We start from the raw sequence: 26,699 nt of genomic DNA on the forward strand, positions 1-26,699 counted from the left end.
GCCCGATGAAATCCCTTCTTGTTCCAACGCGACGCCTGCGGAAAACGATCGACGCCTCTGCCAGAAAAAAAAGCAGACGATTTTTCCCCCCCTCTGACGAGACTCCGCAGGCGCCCGCGCCACCGAGGCAGAAAAAAACGCTTCTGAGTTTGATTTGCAGCAAGCGTGGCACGGAAAATAATTTGCTACAACTAACACATTCATATTCAGAGGTGCGAATGGATCGCAGTCCTAGTATCTTATTCACAATCCAACTACTCCTAAGTTTCTAATCATCTAACGTTTTTTTTAATCTGATCTCTAAAATTTCCAGGCTAAATTTTTACATCATTTGCCACCCACCTCTATCCATATCCGATGGATCATTTCTTTTCCCAGCAGCTTGACGAAAACAAATTATCGTCGGATGATGATCGAATGTGGCGGAGAAAACAAAATGGACGAGGCACCAAACAAGTAGTACTAAGAACGATGCATGTACTAGTACACATATTACACGAGCATTCGTCGAAAAAAATATTACACAAAGCAGGGATCGGAGCTGCTGCGAGGAGCAAGCTGACACGCACGGACAATTATTTTACGGATCGATCGAGAGCGCAAGAGGAGGAAGAAGAAGAACGGCGACGAAACAATAATCTCGCAATCACGAAACACGACACAAGCAGCGAAGCCATCACCCCATCGTCAGTTGTCGGCGGCGGCGTGCTTCTTGGCGTCCTTCTTCTGGTGGTGCTCGTGGAACGCGAACCCGGCCGCGCCCAGCGCCGCCACCGCCGCCACCTCCTCCTTCACCCTGTGCCCCTGCGCGTTCTCGGGGTCCTTCTTCGCCTTGTGCTTCTCGTGCTGCATTTTGCATCATCCGAGAGTCGCGCGTTTCAGCACACCAACACATTACGCATGAGTAATAGGCAAGAAGCAGATCGAGCAGGAGCGACGAGAGCTACGTACAATGGCGTATGCGCCGGCGGCGATGGCGCCGAGCCCGCCGAGCTGCTCCAGGTGCTTGTGGTGCTTCTCCTTCTTCTCGTAGTCCACCTCGCCGCCGGCGCTCCCCTCCTCCTCGCCGTCCTTGTGGCGGTGGAACAGGTGGTGGTGGTGCTTCTTCTCCTCAGCCATTTGCTCCGGGTGATGATCAGCTGCCTGTTTATCTCTTAGGTCGGGGGGAAAACTGGAAAGCCGCCGATCGATCGAGCTTCTTGTGGTGATGGATATGAACCGGGAAACCACCGGGTATTTATAGGACGAAATTAAACGAGACGGGACGAAGAATCAACGAACCCTCCGTCTGCTCCTCCAATAACACCACCACCGGCCAGTCAAATACCGCCATCTCTGCACCTGCGATTGTTAATGATCCACTGACCAGGGACAAACTAGGCGTCCTAATCGTGCTGCGCATCGCGTCGATATTTTCAGTGGTTACCGAAGCTTTTAAAACTTCTCCAAACCGATATCTGCAATTCCAAAAGTTTGACGCTGAAATGGCCCGTGATCGCGACTTCTTCTTCATATATGTTGATTTAACCAGAAAATATGGATTAACATTATAGATATTTGTGCATTTTTTCACAAAATTTGTCAAATTTAAATACGGTTTATTTATGATGAAACTACAACGACTTCATTTTTGGTACACGAGGGGTACTCACTCCGATCCAAATTATAGGTTGTTTTGATCTTTCTGGATATATAGTAAATAAATTTATGAATTCTAATAGGCGCCTTGAACCAGCAAAGAGCTCCATAATTAATTCACAGTCGCGGCGGTGTGAAACCCATATATCCGTACCATAAATCCAAAAAAAATTAAAATGTATGAATATTCGACGTGCGAGTTTACAAGCTGGATAGCCAAACGTCGAAGTACCTTAAGCAGGTGGCTTTGAGAGAAAAAAGAGGTCCAGAACATTGGCTGCTACTTGCTACTTTCCGTGGCGGGTTGGAAAACGGGAACGCGTTATCATTTGAAGTCCTAATCCATCGTTGTGAACCCACGAGGTGATCTGATGACCTAGTTATTGTCAGTTCAACGCGCAACACCGGTTGCATCGGGTCCGGATGGAGCCAAAGGGAAAAGGTACACATCAAACGTCCATCTCGCAAGTTTTCTTCAGAGCTAAGGATGCAAATCACATTATCTGAATCCGATTGTTAACATTTGTGCCAGAGAATTGGCAACATGAGGGCCGTCAGTTTCAGTTCATATACATAAGGATCCAATGGTCTGAATGGGGAGCCTTGAACACATCGAGGACTTGGTCTGCACAAAATATTTCCTCAGATCCAACCCGTGGAAATTCTAAGGAACAAAAACTAGCCTGTGAAAATGTGGAACTGATGCCATGTAGATACAGGACATTGTGTAACCCGGCCTCTACTGCAATTGGAAGGCACTAAAGGAAACATAATTATATTGCAGACTATTTCCAGGTAGCAACACTAGTGGAACAAAATATCACCGATGTGTGCACAAGTTAGAATATGCGGTATTTACCCTATATTTTCAACTGATAGAATGCTTTTGAAAAGAAGAGTTGCATATGCATATACAGCTCAGCTTACACACTAGTATTTCTAATGGAAGTCAGTAGCTGTTTCTGTTGAAAGGAGTTCAGCTATGCAATTCAGCTGACAATACGTTTTATGCAAGTAGCTGGTTGCCCCTGTCAAAAGAAGTGGTACTCAGATTATTGTAGGTAGAATCCTTCACATTTATTGCCGCCCCCCTCGGCTTGGCACCACTATATGCCCTCCTCCCCCACTGCCCTAAACAGCCTATCGCCTTTTCTCAACTGAAAATCCATAACTTTCAACTCACTAAGCTGACTAAATTAAGCTCCTCCTAATAGGATCGGGGAATACCGAAATTGGCGGGACATCGAGAAATCACCCATCATTGGTTAATGTGAATGCCAGGAGAACAAACAAGAGGGTAAAAACAATCATAGCTGCGGCGAAGGAGAAGATGATGCACTGTGAAAAGCCCTTCTTTTCTTGACCAGCCAACTCAACTTCACCTAGCAGGCTCCTTACTTCAAGGATGTCTGAATCCTTTGCAGCACGGAATAGTCTGTTCTGAACCTCATCAAGCTTGGCAATCCTTCTGGATCGATTGGTCTCCCTTGCAGACCAGAGGAATCCAGTCATCCTCCACAAGAGCATTCCAACGTAGATTGCTACAATGCAGTCAACGCTGTAATGATGGCGCTCCCGTATCTCCCTCTGAGCACTATGGACGACGAGGAACCATATCACAATTGAGCTCCATCCCCCATATGCTTCCTGTGAGGCAACATAGGCGGGTAAGGAATTAAGGTGTTAAAATGATATTTATATATAGGATGGACAAGTCTATCACTTTTTTTTTCCTGTGCACATATCCCTAAATAGGATGATTCTGACCAGTTAAAAATTGATTTCAGTTGCAGCAGGAGCGGAGGAACCGGAGGGTTAATTGAACACATGACATTAACAATCTGATCAATTGGGAAGATGAAAACATCGCATACCGTCCATGCCATAGCAGTTAGGACAGCAACAAGCATATGTCCACTATACAGAAGGTCACTGCAACCACCACTTGATTTCTTCAGCAAATGATACCATGAAGGCCCCTCTCCAGTGTTTGGTCTCAAAATGTCTACTAAGAAGCTCATCAATCCCCAATCAGGTTTATACTCATCAGGGTAATCTTGAAGAGTAGCTATAATCAAGAAGGACGAAAAGAAAATGAGCTCATACTAGTCTATCAAAGCAGCAATATACCTATAACAGTTAAGAGAAAGGGTAATAATAAGCTGAATGTACTGACCGTATGGCATGTCCTGTTTCATGACCCTCCAGATCATCATCCTATCAGAAGCATATGGAGCGTAATATTTCTGTGCCCAAGGATGGGGATAGTCAGGTATTCGATATCGAGCTTCAGCACACCAAGGTCGCGCGGACGGAAGAATCGTAGCAAGAAATGTTATGGTCCGGAGCAAACGCCCAACTGCCATCGTGAACATATACCTTGAGCCTATACCGAGTCCTGGACCTTTGATGCAGTCAAACAATGCCGAAAAACCCAACATGATGAACAACATCAAGTAATGATGAAGAGAGATGATGCGAGCTCTCAGTAGATCAACCACAGTTTGAGGAAGCTTCTCATTCAAAGCTAGAAGGATCCACTGGCCAGTGTCAGGAAGAGGAGCAGTAGATCTGTTGATAACAGTGGGCCTGTCTTAGTGTAGCTCTTTTGCTAGTGAAGAGTTCTCATGTTTCATAAGTGCAGAATACTGATTGCACTGAAATAAACCTAACTGAAATATCTAAAGACAAACACTAAGGAAGCTGATAAAAATACAAAAACTGGTCTGTAAAGGTCTAAAATATTAGAGAATGTCTAATTCCGGGTTGGGGAGGAAGAATAAATAAAGCCACCATTAGCCAAAGTTTTAAAATAAAAGAACATGTGTCTCAGAACAGGTTGCAGATTTAAGATACCATTCATGCTAACTAAAGAAAACATCCCAAATAAACAATCTATGCAGAATCACTAGATGATGGAAACGCAATTTCTTTAGTTCCTGTCTACAATTGGTTGATGTACAACCAGAGTCCTGACCATGGACAGATGCATTCGTATACCCGAAAAGTCTTATACAGTGATGCCACCATGGACGTAATAAACTAATAATCACATTTGCATAAGAAAAATCCTAAAATGTTCATATATTTAGTCGGTTTCGCAACGCCTCAATCACGAGAAGGAACTGACAGGAATGTCATAACAATCAACATCCGAAATGCCGCAGAGTAGAAGAAAGGAGCTGACCACATGACCAAATCAGGCGTTTATGCGAACAATCACAATTCACAACTTATCCATGTATAACGCAGTGAATTTCAATGTCATAACAATCAACATCCGAAATGCCGAATTTCCACATTGCTATTTCCTAAGGCATGCTTCTTCTAAATTTTCAGTAAACCATAATTCAATATACAAGTGATCGCTACAGATTGCACTTAAAAGATAATCTAAACGGCACCATGGATGTAATAATCACACATTTGTGCAGGAAAATCCTAAAATTTTCAAATGTTTGGTCGGTTTCGCGATGCCTCAATCACGAGAAGGAACTAACCGGTGCCATTGGAGGCCGAGCACGGTGTTGATGAAGCGAACGGAGATGGCCTCGCAGAGCAATGCCGCGAGCATGAACACCAAGGCCGCGAGGAACCGCGGGGCGGCGCGGAGCTCCGCGTCCCATCGGCGGTAGAAGGGCGCGCGCGCGGCGGTGGCGAGCGCCAGCGCCGCCCAGAGCGCCGGGCGCAGCCGCCCATGCCATGCGGGGGACAGGTGCCGCAGGTAGTCCACGCCCACGTACGCCGCGGCGGCCAGCCCAAGCCCGCCGCCCACCGCGACGGGTCGCCAGCGACCTCCTGCCCACCGCCGCGGCAGCGGCGGCACAGGCCTCTTCGCCTTCCCCTTTGGCTTCGGCATGACCAGGAATTTTGGGGGGCAGCTTCTCCTGGGCTTGCCATGCTCATCGGAAAATTTAGAATCGTTTGCTGTAAATAGCCATGACTAAATATAGCAATGACTAGTACTCCTATCTCAAGAGCATTTTTGTAGCTTTGCCCACTATAAGAAGCCATTCAGAGATCCAACATTCTTAAGAAATTACATATTTACATCTTCCTGGCATATACCATAGTTCCTGCATTGCGTACAACAATAACCCTTTCGCTTTGATCCTAGTAGTCATGAAAAGTTTTATCTGAAGTTCTTAGCTCACGGAAAGCTGAAACAAATGAATCAGAGTCAGCAAATGGTGTAGACAACATTCAGGTTGCTACCTTCCCAATCCACAGCAGGTCGACTAATCATGACCAGTTTAATAGGGTTGTTGATGACTTTAGTGAACATGAAAAGTTGAACTGAGAGATTGCCTAATCCTGAAATGAAACTATCATGTTATGGTAGTTTCTTTCTAACCACAACTTCAAGATTTTAAAAGACCGAATACTAGACATGTCGCTTTGTGCCACTGCCTTACTGAGATCTTCAAGCTTAGCAATGTTCACACAGGCGCACAAGGTAATTCTGTGCAAACGGCAAACCAAAAAATCAATATCACATTTCAGAAAGCTTGCATTTCATATTAATTCGCAAACTACCAGTATCACAGTCTAGACTATATGTACTTGTGCGAGCTACAAGAATATACAGAGGAATAACAACAAAGGATGCAGCATTATGTCATAGTAGACAGAGATCAGCTTGTTTTCTTCTCATTCAACATGTCAGAGTTCAGGGAATTGAGCACATAGTGTTCACTAACAGATAAGCCAAACCAATATGCTTGCTGCAGGAAACGATTTAGCAATGGTATATGTTCACAGAAATACACTGCACAAAGCAATTCAGCACCCCCCAAAAACACAATCCAAACAAGCAAACAGGTCGCTAGGCAAGAACAACAACTGCACCTTGTGGTGCCCGGAAGAAAGGGAGATTGCCGCCATTAAAGTGTCTAATAGTATTTTGGCTTAGCGAATTAATTATGATGGAAATTATGATAGCATGCGACTCTAGTTCATTTATCTTCCCAAATTATTTACGCAGAATGTCATTCTAGTTCATTTTATTAACTTTTTAAGTTGATCTGATGATCTAAAATATATATAACTTGCATCTACAGCCGCCATTGTCTTCGTTCCGCTGGAAAAGGCAGGAAGTCATGTAGAAGAAGGCTTCCGGGCAACATGCATCTTAGAGAATATGGTGCGGTTATCAGCATGTTGTATGTTTGTAGCACGGTCCCCATGGCATCACATTCCAAAGTGGCGTGCGTGCACTGTACCAGCACATTCCGCCCGTCGGACACGACGAACACAGCTGCGCATATCGCTTCTCCATCATAGCCATGGTAATCCTGGATCGTCGCAGCCTCCGGCAACGGAATCCCGTACATCCAGAGTTCCAGACCCAAGCATCCCCAGTACAAGGGTTACCATGGAGAAGCCAGACTTGGACCGATGTCTGACCAACCAGGGTGATCGCGACGCGCGACTTGGCGAGCCTGCCATTGAACTCAAATCTCAAGCAGCTGGTCACCGTCGACATGAACCATTCTGTCTCCCTGTTGACACCGTTGGAGGAGGAATCCAATGGAAGAACACCTCGTCAACTGTGTGCAACACCATCAGGTTGCTGTTGACCTGGCGAGCCTGCGGCAGCTAGTGCAGAAAATCGCTGACCATGACAGCGCCATCTCGAAGGACGGAGTTGTCCCGCCGGCCAGCACCAGCCTGACCCTGACGGCTCCCAAGTCGGCCGGGCGCTCGATGTACTTGATTGGATGCTCCGGGGTACTTAGGGACATGACACGATAAACCCCGGTCCCAACCCGGCACCCCCCCCCCCCCCGGGTCCGTGTGAAAACAACAGTACAGTAGAACACCCGGTACTCTCTCTCAAGCCACTCGCGTCATGTCATGGTCGCCGAGGTCGTGGTGTATCCTTCTCCAATCGTGGCCGAATGTTATCCACGTGCAAGCAGTCGTTGCATCATCGCATATATCCGTTGAAAATAACAATATTCTTGAATAAAATAAAATATTTCAAAATAAGATAAAAATATTTTGAAACATTGGTATACCCAGCCTTTTATTTTATTATAAAATATTTTATTTTATTTTAAAATATTATTATCTCCAGCGGATATATATTATAATACACCGGCCAGTCGCACATTTTAGGAATAACTTCCGACGGCGGCTCCTATGTTGTCCGCCATGGCGACCTGGAAGCTGGCCACGCAATCGGGATGTCTCGGGCTCTCGGCTCTCCAGACGACTGTTGTGGAATTGAAGGGGAAAGTGAATGGTGGATTTGGGGATGATTTGGTTTCGCTTGGCAGTTTGGTCTTCTCGTGCAGCCGGAACCTTTCTTGGTGCCAGGCTGGGGTTGATTTGGGTGGGCTGAAAAGGGTAACTAGGATGGGCCCATCTCTTTCTGGGCTTTTGTAGGCTCATTAGTGCAGCCCGGCGAAGGCCTGACTGAAGAAAGGGGGCAGGCCAATTCACGATTTGTTTGCCTAAAAAAAAGTCACGATCTGTTTTTTTTTATTTTGAGATGTATCATGACTTCGATTCACTCTTCTCGAAACCAAAATAAAAAGGGGAAAAATCGTTCGGTTTTTTCTTTTCAGTTTCTTACTAGAATCTGTTCGTTAAACTTTTAAAATTTTACGTTTTATATCTTTACAACTAAAGATTGGTAATTCGCAAAAAAAAACTAAAGATTGGTTGTATGACTAATTTTGCTGTGAGTCATCAAAAGATAAGTATTATTTTTGTGAAAATACGCTTGCGAGCCCAAAACTCCTGCCCGGCCCACACGCTCAGCCTGGCCCCTTCATGTACGTACTTGCCGCGGTGCCTCCATCTTCCCTAGCCAACCGACCGGACACCAAAGCCTCGCCGCCGTCTCGAAACCCTCGGCAATCAAGCATCACCAGCTAGCACGAGAATACCCAGCCCCCGCGTCGGCGCCGCCGCCGTCGAAGATGAGCGACGACGTGGTGTGGCACTGCATCCGCCACGGCCACTGCAGCTTCATGGCCAAGTACGACGGCGATCGCCGTATCTTGCGTTCTCTTAGAAAGTTGTTGTCCCCCCTTTTCTGTTGATGAAGCGGCAGCGGCTGTTCTCGCAGGATCGAGACGGGCATCTTCTGCAGGAACCCCTACAACGTGACGGGCATCTGCAACCGGAGCTCCTGCCCCCTCTCCAACAGCCGCTACGCCACCATCCGCGATCACGATGGTGAGTCTGAATTTTGCTGTCTCGCCTCCTACCGGTATGAAGAAGTTACCTGAATTCTTTGCGAGCCTAGTGAGATTCATCAATTGATGGTAGCCTTAGCTCATAATCTATGGTGATTAGTTCATATACAGTATGTGTTGCTTGGGGAATATTACCTTTTCCTTATCATGCCTGACAGTGTCGCGAGTGAAATTTAGTTCATAGGATGTCATGATAATTTAACCAAGGTTACTTATGATGCCCAGGGGTACCTTGTTCAACAATTGACTCGGGGCTGTACCACACAACAGAGTCTCTACTGTCTAGCTTCGGCATGTAGTCCCCAAAGCCACTCAATTGAGAACAACTCCCCAAATTGGACATAATCTAATCAGCTACAGCCTACAGATTGTTAATGAACCAAGTTAGAATCCTATATATACAACAAAAGTTAATTCAGATGTTTCGATTGCAGCCAATCCTAGCACCCACTAAATGATCGACAACTAATGGACCAAGTTACTCCAACAGATTCATGCTTGAGTGTATTAGTAGCACCAATGTTTTCAAATCATAAAACTGAGCCTAGTCGGATAGCTATTCCTGACTATAAATCTAGTTTACCCATGTTCAGGGAATTAAGATCTCGCAAATCATGTGCTAGTGTATATACTTCTTTAACAATTGAGCTGCTGTGTGTCTTAGTATGTATACTTGATTAAACACGAGGTCCTCTGGGCTGGAGCCCAAGTTACCAGCTCCAGTAGCTAGTCAGCTGATGTGACCAGGGAACGATTTTTTGATTAATCGAGTGCCTTGAAAAATACTGAGTAGCACCATGTGATGATAATTATTATACTGTTTGTGTTATTTATGGAAAAAAATTGTATAACCTACAATATAAATGAACAATCACTGTTCACAAAAGATTAACAATTACCAGTCTTTACCATGTACAAATTGATTAGTTTGGTTCCGAGGATTATCTGAACTGTCCTGGTTGTACTTCTTTCATATTGATGATGTAGGCGATATCGAGTCTTATTTACCAGTCATTTTAGGACAAAGGAGGATGGCAGAGTATTGTATCATCTTTAGCCCTGTAAGCTGTAAGTTGTGTTTCTTTATGGGCTCAAATTGGCCCACGAGGGTGAATTGACAACAGAAACTTTGGAGTTGAAGCATCTTTTTATCTGTATTTTTATGCATGGATGCCCAGTGGTAAACTTGTCTATCAGTTCTAGTTAAGCTCTTGATTCTTTTTCTAATTGTAAGCTAGTTGTTATCCGAATATGTTGGTGATATTGTTATTCTGTTCTCCTTTTACGGGCCATGCAGGAATTTTTTATTTGTACATGAAAACTGCTGAAAGATCTCATCTGCCAAATAAATTGTGGGAGCGGGTTAAATTGCCAAGGAACTACGAGAAAGCAATAGAAGTTATCAACAAGCATCTTGTATGTATCTCTTTCTGTTGGTACTTTGTAATGTTAAATTTTCAAGTGTAAATTCTCAACCCCTGATAGCATGCATTTATTCCTTCCTTTAGGAATTTTGGCCACAGTTACTTGTGCATAAAATCAAGCAACGGCTGACAAAAATGACTCAGTATCGAATAAGAATGAGGAAACTTCAACTGAAAGTGAGGTGGGCACTTCTGCTACAGATTTCCATACTATATTAGTTTCTATTTTCTTTTGTTTCTGAATGTGATATTATAATAGGCAAGGGGGTATGAATAATACAGCGGTACATTGTTGTAGAAAAACTTATTGATTACTTCATTCTCTGGCACATGGAAATACTGCTAACCGTATTCATCCACTCTTTTAGGGAGAAGTTAATGACGGTACCCAGGAAGAAGACTCGGATAGATGACACACAAGCGAGAAAAGCTGAACAGGCTGCAAAAATAGATAATGTCATTTTCCTTATATTCTTTATTATCAGGTGTTGATTATCCATCGATACATTCTAACGAATGCACCTGCTAGCATGCAGTGTATTCAAAGTGAATTACTCGAACGTCTGAAGAAAGGATGTTACAATAATGAAATATACAATTACCCCTTCAATGATTTCAGTGACATTGTTAAACTTGAGCAAGAAGATGAAGTAAGCATTATAGTCACAAGCTCTTTTTTTGTTTTTTTGTTTTTTTCACTGTTCAGATGCCTTCTGATCTACGTGAGAGTTCACTTGTCAATGCAGGAATATGCGACCCAATATGTTGAACCTAATGAGAATGAAATGGGACTGGATGACATGGAAGACTTTAAAGGCATTCCTAACAGTGAATGTGGTAATAAGGAGCTCCATCTTTCTACTGTTTTAAAATTTAACCTGGTGTCTGGGAGTTGTCCCTAGCAAAGATTCTTCTTCTATGTTCTTGGTTCCCTAGTTTCCATGAAGAAACTGCACGACACTGGAATGCTTGATTCTAAAAATTGCGTAGGCCTGCTTAAATATGTTGCTAGATGTGGGCTTTACTTGGCACAGGAAGGCAAATATTCCACTTTAATATGATTAAAATGCTTTTGAAAATAATTGCAGGTTATACAGATGCAGATGATGATCTTTTAGATGAGGAAGTAGCAAAGAAACAAAAGAGATCAAAGATAGGGAAAAGGTCTACGAAGGTCACGAGTGAGGTAAAAACCTATAACTTCAATCTGAATATTCTGATGACTCTATGCCAGGGCACTCAGTTTCCACAAAGTTACCTTCCATTTCTTGAAGACCGAAATGAAAACAAAAGGACACAACACAACTATTTCGTATGTCTCCATGTTACCACGCGCGCACACACACACAAAAAAAAAGTTAATTGAATGATTCCATCACTGAAACTTGTGTAGAAGCATGTAACAGTTCACTACTAAGCTGCTGTAGGAATTTTGGAAGCTGGTTTATATTTTCCGTAATTCCCGGTTTGCTAACTCATTTTGTTTTCCTGTCTGGAACAGCTGGAACAAGATGAAGACACGGGTGTCAGACAAATGACGCTCGTGTGAATTCAACAACCACGATCTCGTCTCGATTATCTGCTTTGGTGCTGATCGGTAGTAGTTAGATCATTTGCATTCCTTTGCCTGACTGCGCCGAAAATCGACATGGAGCTCTTGCTGTGACTCTCGAATCAACACAAATTGTTGCTTGGAAGTTGGAACACTTTCTGATCCAATTACACAAACCAGAGCCGTGCCTTCTTAATAACTCTGGTGATCCTGTAGCGTAATGTGGAAGATTTCTTCAGTGCAGGCCAGCTAGAAAAAGGTGCTTTGTTGTGCAATACGGGAGATGCTGCAGCAACCGCCCTAATAAAAGCCTAGTGGTGGACCATGGTTAGTGATAGCCTTTATATTGTTACTGATACCTGCAGGTCCACATGACGGCGGGGTGGGGGTGTTGACGACACACACACGCACACACACCATGCAAAGGCTATCTAGAGCATGATAAGCTGAGATTGCAAGCATGTATACATGGTGCAGGGAGATACTGCCTCACTGTTTGTTTACTGGTCGGTTACGTTGTTTTATAGGCTTGGGAGGAATCAGTGATCACGTCACTGCAGCTTCTCACCCGTGCAGCAATGACGCTATGTGCACGACGAGCGACCCAATGCGACTAGGATGACCACTCACCAGCACTCGAGCTGCATCCACCAAATTAAAGGCTACGACACAACATGACCAAATCTTGTGTTTTGGTTGCAGCGTTCTGTTATTATCTTTTTCGCCCGTCTTGTTTACGCAAATTGTCATTTACTTTCACTTGATTTTGCTTAACACCCACATTCTTTTTTTCTTTAACCCGTGGTAGCTGGTAACCCGTACAGCAAATGACCATAGATCACTATGCCAGGATCTTTCGGAAAGCAAAACAACACCAGCAGTATATATAACAACTTCTCAGGACAGAAAAAGGCAACAAAGTCGGAAAATCGTCCCACCAAATTGCTGATGCCATCGTATTTTTTATCCTCCGTTGGAACTGGCTGGCCAATCTTGTGACTGTCACATGTTAAACTCGCTCTTACTCCGACAACATTCTGTAATTTCTCGACTGCGTAGGCGCCACAAATGATGTTTCCATAATGTGCGGCCGCCCTCGCTACGGAAATGGATGTCATTCAACATCTAGAGCACGACAAGCTGTTGGTGTAGGAGGAAACTGTTCATCTCTGTTTCTTAAATATAGGAGTGGGAGGAATCAGGAATCTGTGCCACCTCGCTCGTTTCCGGTCCACCGCGCCGCGCATTGTCCTTGTGCATCGCAAGCTAGATTGTCGCGCTCTAGTTTGGGTGAGGGAATCACCTGATTCTGGGTGCATCCACCTAGGGCTGCACACGCTGCTGCTCATCGCGCGGTTGTTGTGTTATGCTTAGATGATCCTGCGGACCTGTGATTATTTGGCTGCGCTCGATCAGATTCTATTGAGCTTATTAACTGTCGTACTACCACTGTTCAGGTCTTGTGTTAGCCATGGATGTATGCTGATAGATGTCACTGTGTCTCTGGTCTAGTGTTAACGAGCTAGCTAGCAAAAACAACCCGGGATTTTATTTGCAAAAATAAAATTAAAGGTCACTCCTACGAAAAGAAATAAATGACCAGCATGTTCGATGGATAGCTTAAGAGTTTTTGGTTTTAAATATTCTATGCTAATTTTGTTTACTGGTAAATCGAACTCGCCCATGCAGAAATCAGCACGGCATACGGTTCCATTTATTATTTCGTTTAGTCCAGTTTGACGCCATTACATTTTTTTTTTATAATTCTACTGATAAACTGACATCAATGTAAGTGAAACGCGTAGACTGAAGCAATATAATGGAAGTGGAGGTGATGGCTTTTTTTTTTTTGGAAAGGACCATATATAGGAGATTTGTTGTTGTACTAGAAAACGTGAAGTGCCCTAGTCTACGAGAGAAACCGGATCCGAAACTTACACAACTAGGGAGTGCGCCACACTTTCCCTAAATAACTTTAGTACAAGAACGAACTGACCCAACTAACAACATGGTCTTTAATTAGCTGGAGAAAATCGGCAAAAATCCCTTCATGATCACAACTGCACCGCAACAACAAATTGCTTCTCGTGGGCCACTCCAATGACCGGGATACATATTTTAAACCAATAGACCACGTTACGTGTAGTTGCTACCGTGCATATTTAGAGCATGGCAATTCAAGCTGTCGATGCATCGTCCGTGGTGGTGTAGGAGAAACCTGCTTACCAGATTTCTATAGGCTTGGGAGGAATCATGAATCTATGCATCACTGCGCTAGGTCCTTGCACCACATCGCTGTGCATAGTCTGTGTGTATGGTGAGCCTTCAACATCGCATCACGACTAGGTTGTCGCATGCTTGTGAGGCGATGGCAGCACACTCATTCTCGGTGTATCCACCAAAAAAAAAGGTGCAGATGTCGCTGCAGATCGTATGATTGCCACATCATGAGAATATAATGCTTGCTAGGCACCGCTCTTGTTCTCTCTCTCTTCTTCTGTACCTGTGAGTGCATGGGAAGTTAATCGCCTCTACGACATATGATATGAGTGTTATTAGATATATAATCTATCTTCAAGTTGTACTTCCTGGTTGTTGTAGTATGGCAACCGGTCTTTCTGATTCTCAAGATCCGCGTCTTCAACTTCTATTCGTATACGACACGGTCTTGTAACAAACCTGGTCCTTCGTGGCCTATATAACAATGATAGCCGGCCCCTTGAGAGGTACGGCAGCCTTTGGTACTCTCACATGATATCAGAGCCAAGATGTAGTTTATGTCCATCAAGATTTTTTTTTACCACCTCCTCCCTTACCACCACCACGCAATCCATGGCTACGGCTTTCCCTACCATCCCAATTCACCATGCCGTCACCATCAAGTTAACACAGAAGAATTTTTTTCTCTGGCGCGCTCAGCTCTTGCCCTATCTAAGGAGCACCAATCTCCTGGGCTACTTAGATGGCTCTCTGCCGGCGCCGCCCATGCAGGTGGCGTCATCAATAGCTAATGGCGCCGAGCTCCAACCGAATCCAAGACAAAAGAAATGATTGTTAAAAATTGATAATTCTTTTGTTATATTTAGAATTTAGTATATAGGTAATATGTTTGTACAACTGGACCGCAAGTCCAGTTCTGTTTACTAGAAATTATATAACTTTCTAGCAAAGAGTCTTATTTTTTTCCTAAAAATTAACTAGCAAGGTATTAATATGGACGACAACACCTTTTGTATTAGTATGGATAACACCACTTGCATTGATGATGGAACAACAACCAGCATCCTCTTGAAGTCAAGTGGAGAATAAAGGATAGTCATAGCTTTAATTTGGATGAGAACTGAGGTCATATCCATACACGAGGGGTAGAGTATGAGAGGCACCATGCAAGCTAAGCTGCTAGCTAGAGCATGGCAAGGTACGGTGTGGATGCTTCAGCTTCATACGTGGCGGTGCCGAGAAGCATTCTTCTTTCTGCGTCGGTTGTTCTATAGGTTTGGGAGGAAGAATCAGAAATCTATGCATCACCGTGCTCGGTTTGCGGACCACAATGCCATCCCATCATGGCGAGTGATCAGCTACGCATCGCAATTAGGTCGTCGCTGTCCTGCAAGAAGAGGGAGGTAATAATCTGCATTCTTGGTGCAGCCTCACATCGGATCATAGGGAGCCTGATTGGTCGGGTGCGTCGGGTTCAGGTAGACTCTCAGGATGCAAGAGCTGCACCTGTTTGGTAGAGACCAAGCTGTACACATGCAAAAGGCACCAGCAAACCTTACTCCCGGGAAATAAGAATGAAGTCCATTTCCCACGTTTTGGCTCACTGGATGCAGCGCCCATCGGCTAGTGATGGTGTTAAGTAGGTGATTAGCATATATTAACTGATATTAGTATTTTTTAAAGATAATTAGGGTCTAATAAGGTAAACTAAGAACTATCCAAACATATACAACTATACAAAATAAACACCGTAATGATACTTTTTATTGTATTTTATCTCAAGTTACGTGTTCTCGTACGGGTGATCAAATAACATCTATTCATAATCTGGCTGGATGAATACAGATAACTAATCGAACTGTTAGTGCATTCGTAGAACCTAGCCAGCGAGAGCTTGACTTCTAGACACGTGCCATGCTAGCAGGAAACCATCACACCAAGATTGCCACGAGGAGCTATATGGGCGCAGCTACACGTGCTCAAGTCGTGTGTTTTATAGACCTTAGGTTTTAGGCAATCTTGTCAGGTGTGACTGTTTATCAAGTGCTTAAAAGGAATACAACCTTGTTTTCAGATAGCATCCAAATCCAAGTGGTTGGATATTCGCATAACCTAGTTCGGAATCAGTCACGGACTTCGATCACTGTTGATGGATATTGATGGCCATTCTTTTTGCCGTGGTTCCGGTCAAGTTTTTATTTATTTTCCCTTGCCATGATTAAAACTCACAAAATGGTTTTGTCGTGAACTATGGAAAGTAGAAGATGTGGTGACTTCGTCAATCTTGAGGATCTGCCGTCTGAGTCTCTCGAAAGTGTTTATAGAGGTAGAATTGCATGCATATATTTATAGGATAAGTATGCATGCGTGTACGAGCCTGTGTCTGTTTCGAAAAAAATAGAAGATAATAACCGATTGTAAGCAGGAGCAATATTGGGAGGACCAATTTTCTGTTTATAATACTAATTGTTTCGCGGGCCTACAGCCCATTGGCCAGCCCAGTTCACATCACCGGCCCACCATTCATCCCACCCTTTTTTTTTGAGACACATTCATCCCACCCTCGGTGGCCGTCGACTCGTCGCCTTCTTTCCGTCCATCCAATCCTCGGCGGCGGCGGCGGCGGAGGAGAGGGCCAGAGATGTCGTCCTCGGGGACGACCGCGCAGCATCTGCCGCGGACGGAGGCGCGGTCACTGTCGGGGCACGAGGGGGCGGTGCTCGCGGTGCGCTTCAACCGCGACGGCAACTACTGCCTGAGCTGCGGCAAGGACCGCACCCTCCGCCTCTGGAACCCGCACACCGGCGCCCACGTCAAGACCTACAAGTCCCACGCCCGCGAGGTCCGCGACGTCCACTCCTCCTCGTACGTACGCACGCGCCCCTTGCTCACCTCTCGTTGTCTCCCTTCGTTGTGTCGCATCTGATCTGGAGGGCGTAGGAGGGGGAAATTTGCCAAGCGCTTCTTGCTGTTCCTTCGTTTCACGGTTGGTTTCTGGTCAGGGATAACGCGAAGCTGGTGTCCTGCGGCGCCGACAGGCAGATTTTCTACTGGGACGTTGCCTCGGGCCGCGTCATCCGCAAGTTCCGTGGTCACAACAGCGAGGTAACGGACCAGTCATCAATCGATGTTCTTTTCATCTTGTGATTATTAACGGATTATTCATCCCTTGCGTTGATGCCCAGGACGGCATGTGGTTATTTCTTAACTGCAATTGCAGTGTTGTCATTTACGGATGCTACTGCTGTCTGTACACAATTTTCGTTTGTTTCTATGAATATCACTGCATGCTATGTGAAGATTTAAGAACACATCGACAAGTAGTGATCGGGCAGCAAATACCCATCACTATGATACTAGATCCACCTGAAGCAGTGATTTGAACCATACTTCTGTAATAGGAGAACTCTTGTGGTCTTTATGTGATAGATCCAGATCCAATACCTTTAACAGTTGGCACTGTAAACTGTACTTCAACAATGTGATTGTAGCCAGGCCTGTTGGTGATGCTCAAAACATATAGACAACTCTGCCTACAAGATGCGATTTCTTGATGATTTGTTATTCTGCTCAGCTATTTTTTTTCTGTTTTCTCTAGGTCAATTCAGTGAAGTTTAATGAGTATAATGCTGTTGTAGTCTCAGCTGGTTATGACCGTACGGTGCGTGCATTTGACTGCAGGTCACAAAACAGTGATCCTATTCAGGTAGTTTTAAATTGCTAACTAACTTATAGATGCATCAACTTCTTGTAATATTCTTTTTTCTCAAGTCTCATACACTTCGGTTTCTTTTCTGTCGCATTGCAGACTATTGATACTTTTCAAGATAGTGTAATGTCAGTTAACCTAACAAAGACAGAAATAATTGCGGGCAGTGTTGACGGTACTGTTCGGACATTTGACATTCGCATGGGTAGGTAAGTGTCGCCTTTTCAACTTTGAATTAATTCTGACATGTGCTCTTTAGATTACTGAATACACCTTGGTTGTTCCCCATTTATTCTACAAGGCTTGTTGATTCATTTCCCTTTTGCCTATAACAGGGAGACTGTTGATAATCTGGGGCATCCTGTGAACTGTATATCGTTATCAAATGACAACAATTGCCTTTTGGCTAACTGTTTAGATTCTACTGTGAGGCTTCTAGACAAGTAAGTGCACTTCACAAAACTGCTCAGTATTTTGTTTTTGGCCTGGGCAAATAATTGTAGGGAAGCCTCTTTTATTTAGCACATTGGAGCAATTAAACCCCATTACTCCAATATGGTGTGATTCTTATGAGGCTGTACTTTATAGATGGATGCAGTCATACCCTTCCCACTTAGCTTTGATTGGAAAGATGATATGACCATCAATGATGCAAATGTGGGCTGTAGCGGAAGTTCCTCCATCAATTGACATAGCTGCCAATCTTATTTGCCACCTTGAATAGGGTTGGTGGAAGCTACTTTTCTCCTTAACTCTTCATCTCTTTTCCATCATTGGCCTATTGACTTTATCATACCACCACTCATTGGAACTCTTGTGCTCCAAATATATCCAACTATTGGGTTCTACAGCTGCACTAAGCTGTTGTTGGTGCCATGGAGGTGCAATACACTTGCACTTGCAGGCTCCTCTCCATATCTCTGAAGCAATAGATTTGGGAATTGTAGTTCACGATTTTGGCTGGCTTCATGTTGGTTTTACATGCATTAGGAAGCTTTAAGTTTACTACGTATTGAAACTTGTACCTTCATGGGATGCTAGTCAAATGGACCCTTTTTCTTGGTCTTTGCAACAAATCACATGTTAATTTTGACTTAGTGCATCAGAACTTCAGAAGATCATTGTGGTCAAATCCCTATATCATCACAACCGGGAGCTATAACTTAAAATTTTGGTCTACACAGCTACTAAGAATGACTTTCTTGTGCTTTGAGAATCTGCATTATGCTGGCCCCATTGCTCATTTAGCATTGACGCTTGCTGAACTTTGGGGAGAAAAGGAATATATGATATTAGGATAATAAGTGGTGGTTTTCTCCCTTCTTGTTTCCCTAGAAAATCTAGGAGTGCGTGATTAACTATGAATGCCAAGCACATGTGCTACACTATGTCTCCACATTGTGTTTTCATAATGATACTGACATAAGTGTGTGATTCTTCTGTTCTATTGAGTAGAGTGATCTTGTTTGTCCAATGTACCAGATTGAGGGGCGTCACGCGCAAGATATTTAACCTTTCAATGTCTGCTGTGTTCATTAGGTCATCAGGAGAACTGTTGCAGGAGTACAAGGGGCATGCGTGCAAGGTATCTCTTAATGATCATCATTGGTGATAGTAGAAATTGTTACTTACGGATTGTTACATTGATCATCATTCTTAATTTCAACTTAACCTGACAAGTTTTGCTTACAAATATAAGAAATGTAACTTGCGGTGATATTGGTGATTATTACTTACGGATTCTTATATGGATCATCATGCTTAATTTCAACTTAATCTGACAACTTCTGTTTAGTAGTGGAAGCTTGCGATCCCTGCTCAATTGCCCACAACAGACCAGAATTTGTTTTAATTTAACTTGCAGTGTTCTCTCCATTTCTTGTTATGTGTTGCTGTAGGGCTATAGAAACTCTGCCTAATGCATTAAAGGAGAGCAGGGGGCTTCATATGTAGTGCTGAAAACCCAAAGGAACAATTATGATTCACCAATGCAAGTTCTTTTTTTCCAGTAAAAACTGTAATTCTGTTCCTCTGCATTGTTCAATTTCTGATTTATCATATTTCCACAGTCCTTCAAGATGGATTGCTGCCTGACAAGTGATGATGCATTTGTTGTTGGCGGATCTGAGGATGGCTATGTTTTCTTCTGGGAGTTAGTGGATGCACCTGTTGTTGCAAGATTCAGGGCACATAGTTCTGTGGTATTTTTCTTTCCAGAATTGAAAACCATATGCTTTTTGCTGCAACTGCTTATCGTCTATCAGGTGTCATTTTTTTTTCAATTTTTCTGTAGCTTATTCTCATTGCTATACATGATTTTATTTCTTTTGGCAGGTAACCAGCATAAGTTACCACCCAACGAAGGCCTGCATGTTGACATCTTCTGTGGACGGCTCTATTCGTGTTTGGACCTGAAGACTCGAATTGCTGATGTGTTACCCGTACTGTTCCTCCAAATCATCCAATTATCTCGCAGCAATGGTAAATGGTGGATGCGTGTTGTAACCAAATTGGATTCCTGTACACTGTGTTGGTGTGCCGTTAAGAGAATGTGCAACCGTTGAACCTATTTGCCAAGCACAAAATGTTCGAAGGCGGTATTCTGACATGCACACCAATACACGCTTGGCAAGCCTCTTAGATGATGGAAGACACAAGTTGTGAGTTTCATGGACAAGATAACACTGAGAAGTCTCTTGGTGCGAGCGTCATATTGTCTTCATTTGTAAGTACTGCTGCTTTCCAGTTGTTAGGCAGGTATACGTAGGGGTGGTAATGGATCATGACCTCCTAGTGCTCTCTTCATGATTCACGATTCAATTCACGATCCAACTTGATTTTTATATATTTTTAACTTGAAATCGTATAAGATAAGAATTCAGTCTTTTTAACCAGTCCTTGCATTATTTAGACTAAAATTTGAGGCTCTTTACCACACCTAGGTCCCCTAGGTATACGGTGGTGGTGGTCGGGACTGGTGCATATAACCTCCTAGCTATTAAGTGGAGAAAGAAAATATTTACAAACTAAGAGAATAGTTGCCTTGGCGTATCTGATTATCTGTGTACTTAAATGAAAAGTTACTTCGTTAGCTGTCCTCACCCTCAGATAGGGTTGTAAAATTGCACAATTGTATTGAGCACCAACCGAAACCTTTAAATTTGCAAATTGCAGTGTGCGAGGTAAGGATGGCAATGGGTACCGAAACCCGATGGGTTTTTATTCCATTAGGGCATGGGTTTGGGTTAACTTTTAGACCCATGGGTTTATTAATGGGCACAAAGTCCTACCCGTTGGGTTTATGGGTACGGGTTTGTTCTTGCAATATCCGAACCTGTAAACCTTGGTTTTTTAAATCTGATCCAACCTAGTGCAATTGTTATTTCATTTTATAAATTTATAATAAACTTAACATCCTTTTCTTCATTTCTTATTTTGTGAATCTTGAATGTTTTGGTAGCGGGTAGGGGTGTTGTTCTTCTGCAGTTGCCGTGTTTGTATATACATATGATGGATTTGTGACTTTGTATGGTGTTATGATCATTTGAATATAGAACTTGTTATTTATATTTTTATTTCCTTTAGTAATTTTTAATAAACAATGGATTTCTTACCCATCATGTATTTAAATTTGATGCTTACTATATTAAACTTGTTGATTATGATAAAAACTAGTATGGTAAAGTGTAGACCCATGGATCACCTGTGGGTACCTGTTGACCCGATTAGTTCGAGTTTGGGTAAAATTCTAAACCCATCATGGGTATGGATTTTTTAATAGATCCAGATATTTTTCATGGGTCTGAATTCAGGACGGCAAAACCCACTGGGTTTGGACCCGTTGCCATCCGTAGTGCGAGGACCAGTACTCTGCGTGAGGAGAAACGGGAGGTAACTAACACCTTCTATAAAGCTAGAGAGCACCATGACTGACTCCTAAGGGGTACTAGTTTGCACAACTATTTCATCTTGCTGTCTGCTCTTACAGAGCCAGAGTGGATGTGTGTGAGAAGTACGGGAGAGGATAGGCTCGAGAGGCACCAGGAATTCACGTACATCGCCAGGGACGAGCGGCACTGTCCACGGATAACAGGGATCACGCATGAAGTCGTCCGCTGGTGCAGCCGCACATGACGAGGCTTCCTTTAAAATCGTCGCCGCTGCACCACCGCTCAGTTCCAGATGGTAACTTGCATCCCAAGTTGTATCTCAATACAACAATACTACGGGGAATGCTCTGTGTGGTTTAGTAGCACGGCACGCCGCTTGAACTTATTGATCAAAAATTTGCGCCATCACTTTACACACTTGCCAATCTCATTTCCGTCTTGAACAGGTTGATCAAAGCAGTTTTCTTCCTTAGTCGCTGGTCACTGGCCTCAGGGGCGGATCGGAGCTAGTCAGCTAGACCCTTTCATCGGGGGAGCTAACCACGACGAAGTACTACAATTTCTTAATCAAGTACTGTTCACATTAAGGTTCAAGCTCATCGTCTCAATGGAGCTAACCCCAGCGTCGTCATCCCTGGCTGGCCTACTGTTTTTATCATATATACCATCACTCATTAGAGCTCTCATGGCCCAAATGTATCCAAACCTCTGGGTTCTATAGCTGGAATTAACAAGCTGTTGTTGATGCCATGGAGGTTTTTCAACACTCGCACTTGCAGGCTCCTTTTAGAATTGTAACGCAGGATCTTGCAGGCTTCGAGTTACATGCTTCGAGCAATAGGTTTGAGGATTATTCTTGACGTGCGCTAGGAGGTTTTGAAGTTAATTTGGTGTTGGGACCTATAACTTCTTGGGCAGCTAGCAAGTGAAATGGACCAATTGTACCTGGTCTTTGCAGCAGATCACAAGCTAATGTTGACTCTGTGGGCAGAACGCATCGTGGATAAATAAAATCTCTATAACACCACAACAGGAACCACAGCTTCAAGGTTTGGTCCACATAGCTGCTACTCAACAATTTTCGTCAGAGTCTGCGCGTTATGCTGGCTCCATGTTCATTCAGTCATTCATCGTCTGCACTTGCTGCGGTTTGGAGGGAAAAGGAATATATGATGGTCGCATTGTTGCTGCAGTGTCATAAGGTACCATTTGCCACATGAAAAGACAGTAGCTGATGGTCGAATTGGACCGGAGCATGGGAGAGAATACGCTTGAGAGGCACCAGGAATTCTCCCACACTGTGTCAAGTGGGTCCAGGGCCGGGCCGGCGTAAACCGGGGGAAACTCTAAATTTGATCCTACTAGACTGATGAAATAATTTCCTTCAAAAAAGATTGGTGAAATAAATATTAAAATCATGGATATGGTATAATGTATAACATAGCAACATAATACATCAAGAATTTTAGCATCTCTACGATCATTTTCAACACTAGCTATTATCAAGTGCAGGCCCTGATCAGGTGTCTAATTATTGGAGGACAATTGTAGTTCTTTTACAATAAACCTATGCATAGCCCATTTCTCGAATTGGGTTAAATCATCTATTCTTTGTTTTTTTTACGTTTTTATCCAGCTAACCAAATCGAGACTTGCAGAAGGCAGGGCTTTGACCTTGGAACACTACACATAAGATGAAAAGAACAAAATTAAAATTAAACTAGCAAAGCATACACATAACATGTAACATAAGAAGTGAAGTTTGAGAGTAGATTAGTACAGTTAGAGAATAAAAAGTTACCCATTTACTTTTAGTCCGTGTCTTCTTGACATGTCGATGTGATTTGCCTGATTAGCTGCAGCCGTGTGCACTCCCAAAGTCCCAGTCCCAGGTCACGTCGTCACGCTCGTGGGTCCTCCTGACCCTGCCGATCGTCCACACGGGTACGGAGCACGCCAAACTCCGCCTGCGGCAGTATGGCCAGCGCCCAGCAGCCCTGTACTGCCGCAAGGTCCTCGCTCCTCGTCCTCGGCCTTTCGGCCTTCGGACTAGGGGGCTCCACCGCATGACAGTCAACCCGTAAACGTTGTCGGCATAAAAGATAAAACGAACATAGTACTTTGGTATGTTGTGAAAGAAAAAAGTTGACAAAAGAAAATAGTTATCTTGGCATACCTTTTTCTACTTAAATGAGAAATTAATTTGGTTGCGATTCACAGGCATGGGTTACGCAGTTTCACAATATTTATATGATGGAACACCAACCAAGTACCTGGAAATTACATAACTCAGAACTGTATTTAAGAAGGTGAAGTAGGACAGACAGGAGAGACCTCCTGTATATATGAATTAGGGAAGAATCCTTCCTGATTCCCACTTCATCAGCTTTCACCACTTCACATTTTTTTGCGAAGAATCACTTCACATTGCTACGTGCTCTGTAGAGGTAGAGTTTACCCGTACAAGTATGGAAGAGGATAGGCTCGAGAGGCACCGAGAATTCATGTATATCAACTCCAGTATAAGGGTTGGTGCATGCATAACAGGGATCACATAAGAGGGACTAGGAGAGTGATCAAGCATCCTACCAGAGCACGAGTTGGTATGATGTAGAGGTAACTAGTCACCGCATTTAATTTGCATTGGATAGAAGTGCGTCCAAGTCACCCCTAGGCTAGTTTTCAGTTCACCGGGTGCTCGAAACATACCAGCAAAGTGCTACCTCATGCTGTCATTGTTGGAAGATCGGAGATCTATGTGCCAATGGGGTGAAGCATCTCCCAAGATATTACACTTCAAGGAGCAAGTTCAAACTCTAATTTGCAACAATAGTTATTCATGTTGAATTAAGTTTTTACATAATCAGGTACGATTCCACATGAAACTTAGCCCATGCATGATCATAACATCTAGATAATGCAGAAGTTGGTTAAAACTAACCTGAGCAGAGCTTATTGTCGCCATGAGAGCCTCTGGAGTTGACGTAGAAATTGGTATAGGTATAGTAGGGGTGACGAAGTCACTGGCGTGAGAGCTAGGGGCTCTCTGTTGGTGATGATCGAGTTATGCCAACTAGGAGCGGCCCTCTGGATGAAAATGGCACAAGCCTGGATGGAAGTAAGAGACAACCTTTTGCTCCCATCTAGCGCCCTAATTAAGTTGATCAGCATGTAGATGGTTTTGGGGGGTATTGCAGTAGAGTGAGATTGAGATGAATAAAGACCGTTTGCACTGGCGGCTGATTGGGGATTTGTGCCAGCAACCTTCTACGCAGGTGCTGACCACCAGCATACATTCATCTGCACTGGCGGGTGCTGGCCTCCAACACAAACCCTATATTGACTGCCCATTTTGAATATTTTGGAATAGCAGAGATCTAGGTGACTTGAGTAAGCATAACTACACTTCTGAAACTGTCAACGAGCAACATATTGATTTACTTGCTTTTTATGGAGACGGGTATAAGCACTTTTCCTGCTTCAACTTTACATCATTTATTTGCTGGTTTGGAACACCTATGGCATATTATGCCTCCACGACTCCACGAGGTAGATCAGGTGGAATGGTTATTGGGGTCAATGCAAATATTTTCAACACTGACTCCATTGTTGAAGGGGATTTCTATACTAAATTCCTTTTAAAAAATAAAGAGGATGGGTTTACTTGGGCATTATATGCAGTCTATGGACCAGCATAAGACGATAAAAAACTGATTTCCTCACTAACATAGTAAAGGTACATGTTTGTAGCACAAAAAAAAGTCCTTTCATCATTGGAGGGGACTCCAACATAATGAGACGTCCTGAGGATAAAAACAATAACAATTTTGATCCTCGGTGGCCCTATATATTGAATGCAATAATACCTTAAGTGTTTGTGCCTTCTTGATTGACTAGAGTAATAATCCATATGGGAATAGGAGGTATTGGGAAGCTTGAGTCCTACAGCACTACTACTGGTTCTTTGCACGGGAATCATCAGTAGGACTGAAGATAGTGTGGTGTTGTTATGGAGTGCATCTGTCGTTAACAGTAGTAACATTATAAAATGCAGAGTCTATTCCATGGATGTTGAGTCACTGGAAGTTTAGATCAATGAGTCAAAGATCACATGACAAGCAGAATGTCGTCACAAGTTAATTTGCATATTGCAAAAACATTTGCAAAGTTTCCTATACAATCATGGGCTCGGAGCGAGAAGTAATGAAGCTAGTGGTCGCAGTTAGTAAGGTGTGGATTCAGTTTATGGGAGATGTGCAATAAGTATACCACTAGACGTCTTACCACTTTCAATTAGAGATTTCGATACCCTTTAATTTGTTTGATTTGTTGACTGAAGAAGTGGTGTGGTTAGTAGAGTAACTAGCAGCTGCGACCTCATTGTCCTGAAAAGGAACTGAAACTCTGTAAAGGTGGCATACATATGAGGTGTGAATAGCTAGTTTGATGCATGGAGAGATGGCAGACGTGAGAGACGACCTAATCTGAACCTGCTGCCTAGAACACCCTTTCAACAAGAGCCCAGTCGTCGCTCCATCCAAGTTATCATGCTTCAACTTGTCATAACTTTACTTCCAATCCATCGCCAGACATCGTCTTGATGTTGATGCTGCAAACATTGATGTACTTTCATGAAGCCAGAGAAGAGTAGAATTGAAGCACATGGACACAATTATTTGGAGTACGTCCAAACATCTACATTGAACATAGAGAAAAAAAGTGATGCTTGCGTTTCTGCATTGAAGTTGTGTAACCAATATAATATTGTACTCGAGCTCGCCCTATTGACCTGGTATGCTACATCTATATATGTGGCATAGACTCATAGTGGTTAAATGGAAGAATCGAAGTAGTTGGTGTAGAGTTACACACATGATTTTAACTTTCAGTAACAAGTAGCTTGTAAGCAGACAGTCTATATAAATCTATGGTTTATGAGCAGCCACCATCACATATATACCCAATCTCAATATTTATTGCGACAACTCGATGTTGTGCAACAGCATATAGAAAATTCAGTGATAAAAGAACAAAAAATCCAAATAAGTTGTCCATTCT

General features: G+C 43.3%; 4 protein-coding genes across 4 annotated transcripts; 2 read left to right on the forward strand and 2 right to left on the reverse strand.

The window, feature by feature from the left end:
• Positions 1–457: 457 nt before the first annotated feature.
• Positions 458–1,277, reverse strand: LOC112900294 (abscisic stress-ripening protein 1-like). The gene is made up of 2 exons (XM_025969104.1): positions 952–1,277; positions 458–846 (listed from the first exon to the last, which is right to left on the reverse strand). The coding sequence occupies exons 1-2, from the start codon at positions 1,117–1,119 to the stop codon at positions 688–690; spliced, it is 327 nt and encodes a 108-aa protein (XP_025824889.1). The 5' UTR covers positions 1,120–1,277; the 3' UTR covers positions 458–687.
• A 1,215-nt stretch (positions 1,278–2,492) lies between these two features.
• On the reverse strand, positions 2,493–5,517 carry LOC112875279. The gene is made up of 4 exons (XM_025939079.1): positions 5,139–5,517; positions 3,815–4,209; positions 3,513–3,706; positions 2,493–3,285 (listed from the first exon to the last, which is right to left on the reverse strand). Exons 1-4 carry the CDS (start codon positions 5,495–5,497, stop codon positions 2,890–2,892), a joined length of 1,344 nt encoding a protein of 447 aa, XP_025794864.1. The 5' UTR covers positions 5,498–5,517; the 3' UTR covers positions 2,493–2,889.
• Positions 5,518–8,430: 2,913 nt separating this feature from the next.
• LOC112875912 (protein MAK16 homolog) lies at positions 8,431–12,089 on the forward strand. Its single transcript, XM_025939922.1, has 9 exons — positions 8,431–8,626; positions 8,717–8,826; positions 10,144–10,262; positions 10,355–10,452; positions 10,639–10,726; positions 10,807–10,920; positions 11,017–11,107; positions 11,359–11,456; positions 11,772–12,089. The coding sequence occupies exons 1-9, from the start codon at positions 8,568–8,570 to the stop codon at positions 11,817–11,819; spliced, it is 825 nt and encodes a 274-aa protein (XP_025795707.1). The 5' UTR covers positions 8,431–8,567; the 3' UTR covers positions 11,820–12,089.
• A 4,530-nt stretch (positions 12,090–16,619) lies between these two features.
• Positions 16,620–20,642, forward strand: LOC112878062 (WD repeat domain-containing protein 83). The gene is made up of 8 exons (XM_025942462.1): positions 16,620–16,907; positions 17,045–17,147; positions 17,641–17,748; positions 17,851–17,960; positions 18,087–18,194; positions 19,291–19,336; positions 19,821–19,952; positions 20,086–20,642. The coding sequence occupies exons 1-8, from the start codon at positions 16,684–16,686 to the stop codon at positions 20,164–20,166; spliced, it is 912 nt and encodes a 303-aa protein (XP_025798247.1). The 5' UTR covers positions 16,620–16,683; the 3' UTR covers positions 20,167–20,642.
• The last annotated feature ends 6,057 nt before the right edge of the window (positions 20,643–26,699 follow it).

The sequence above is a fragment of the Panicum hallii genome, chromosome 1 (genome assembly GCF_002211085.1).
Source record: "Panicum hallii strain FIL2 chromosome 1, PHallii_v3.1, whole genome shotgun sequence".
Lineage (NCBI taxonomy): Eukaryota > Viridiplantae > Streptophyta > Magnoliopsida > Poales > Poaceae > Panicum > Panicum hallii.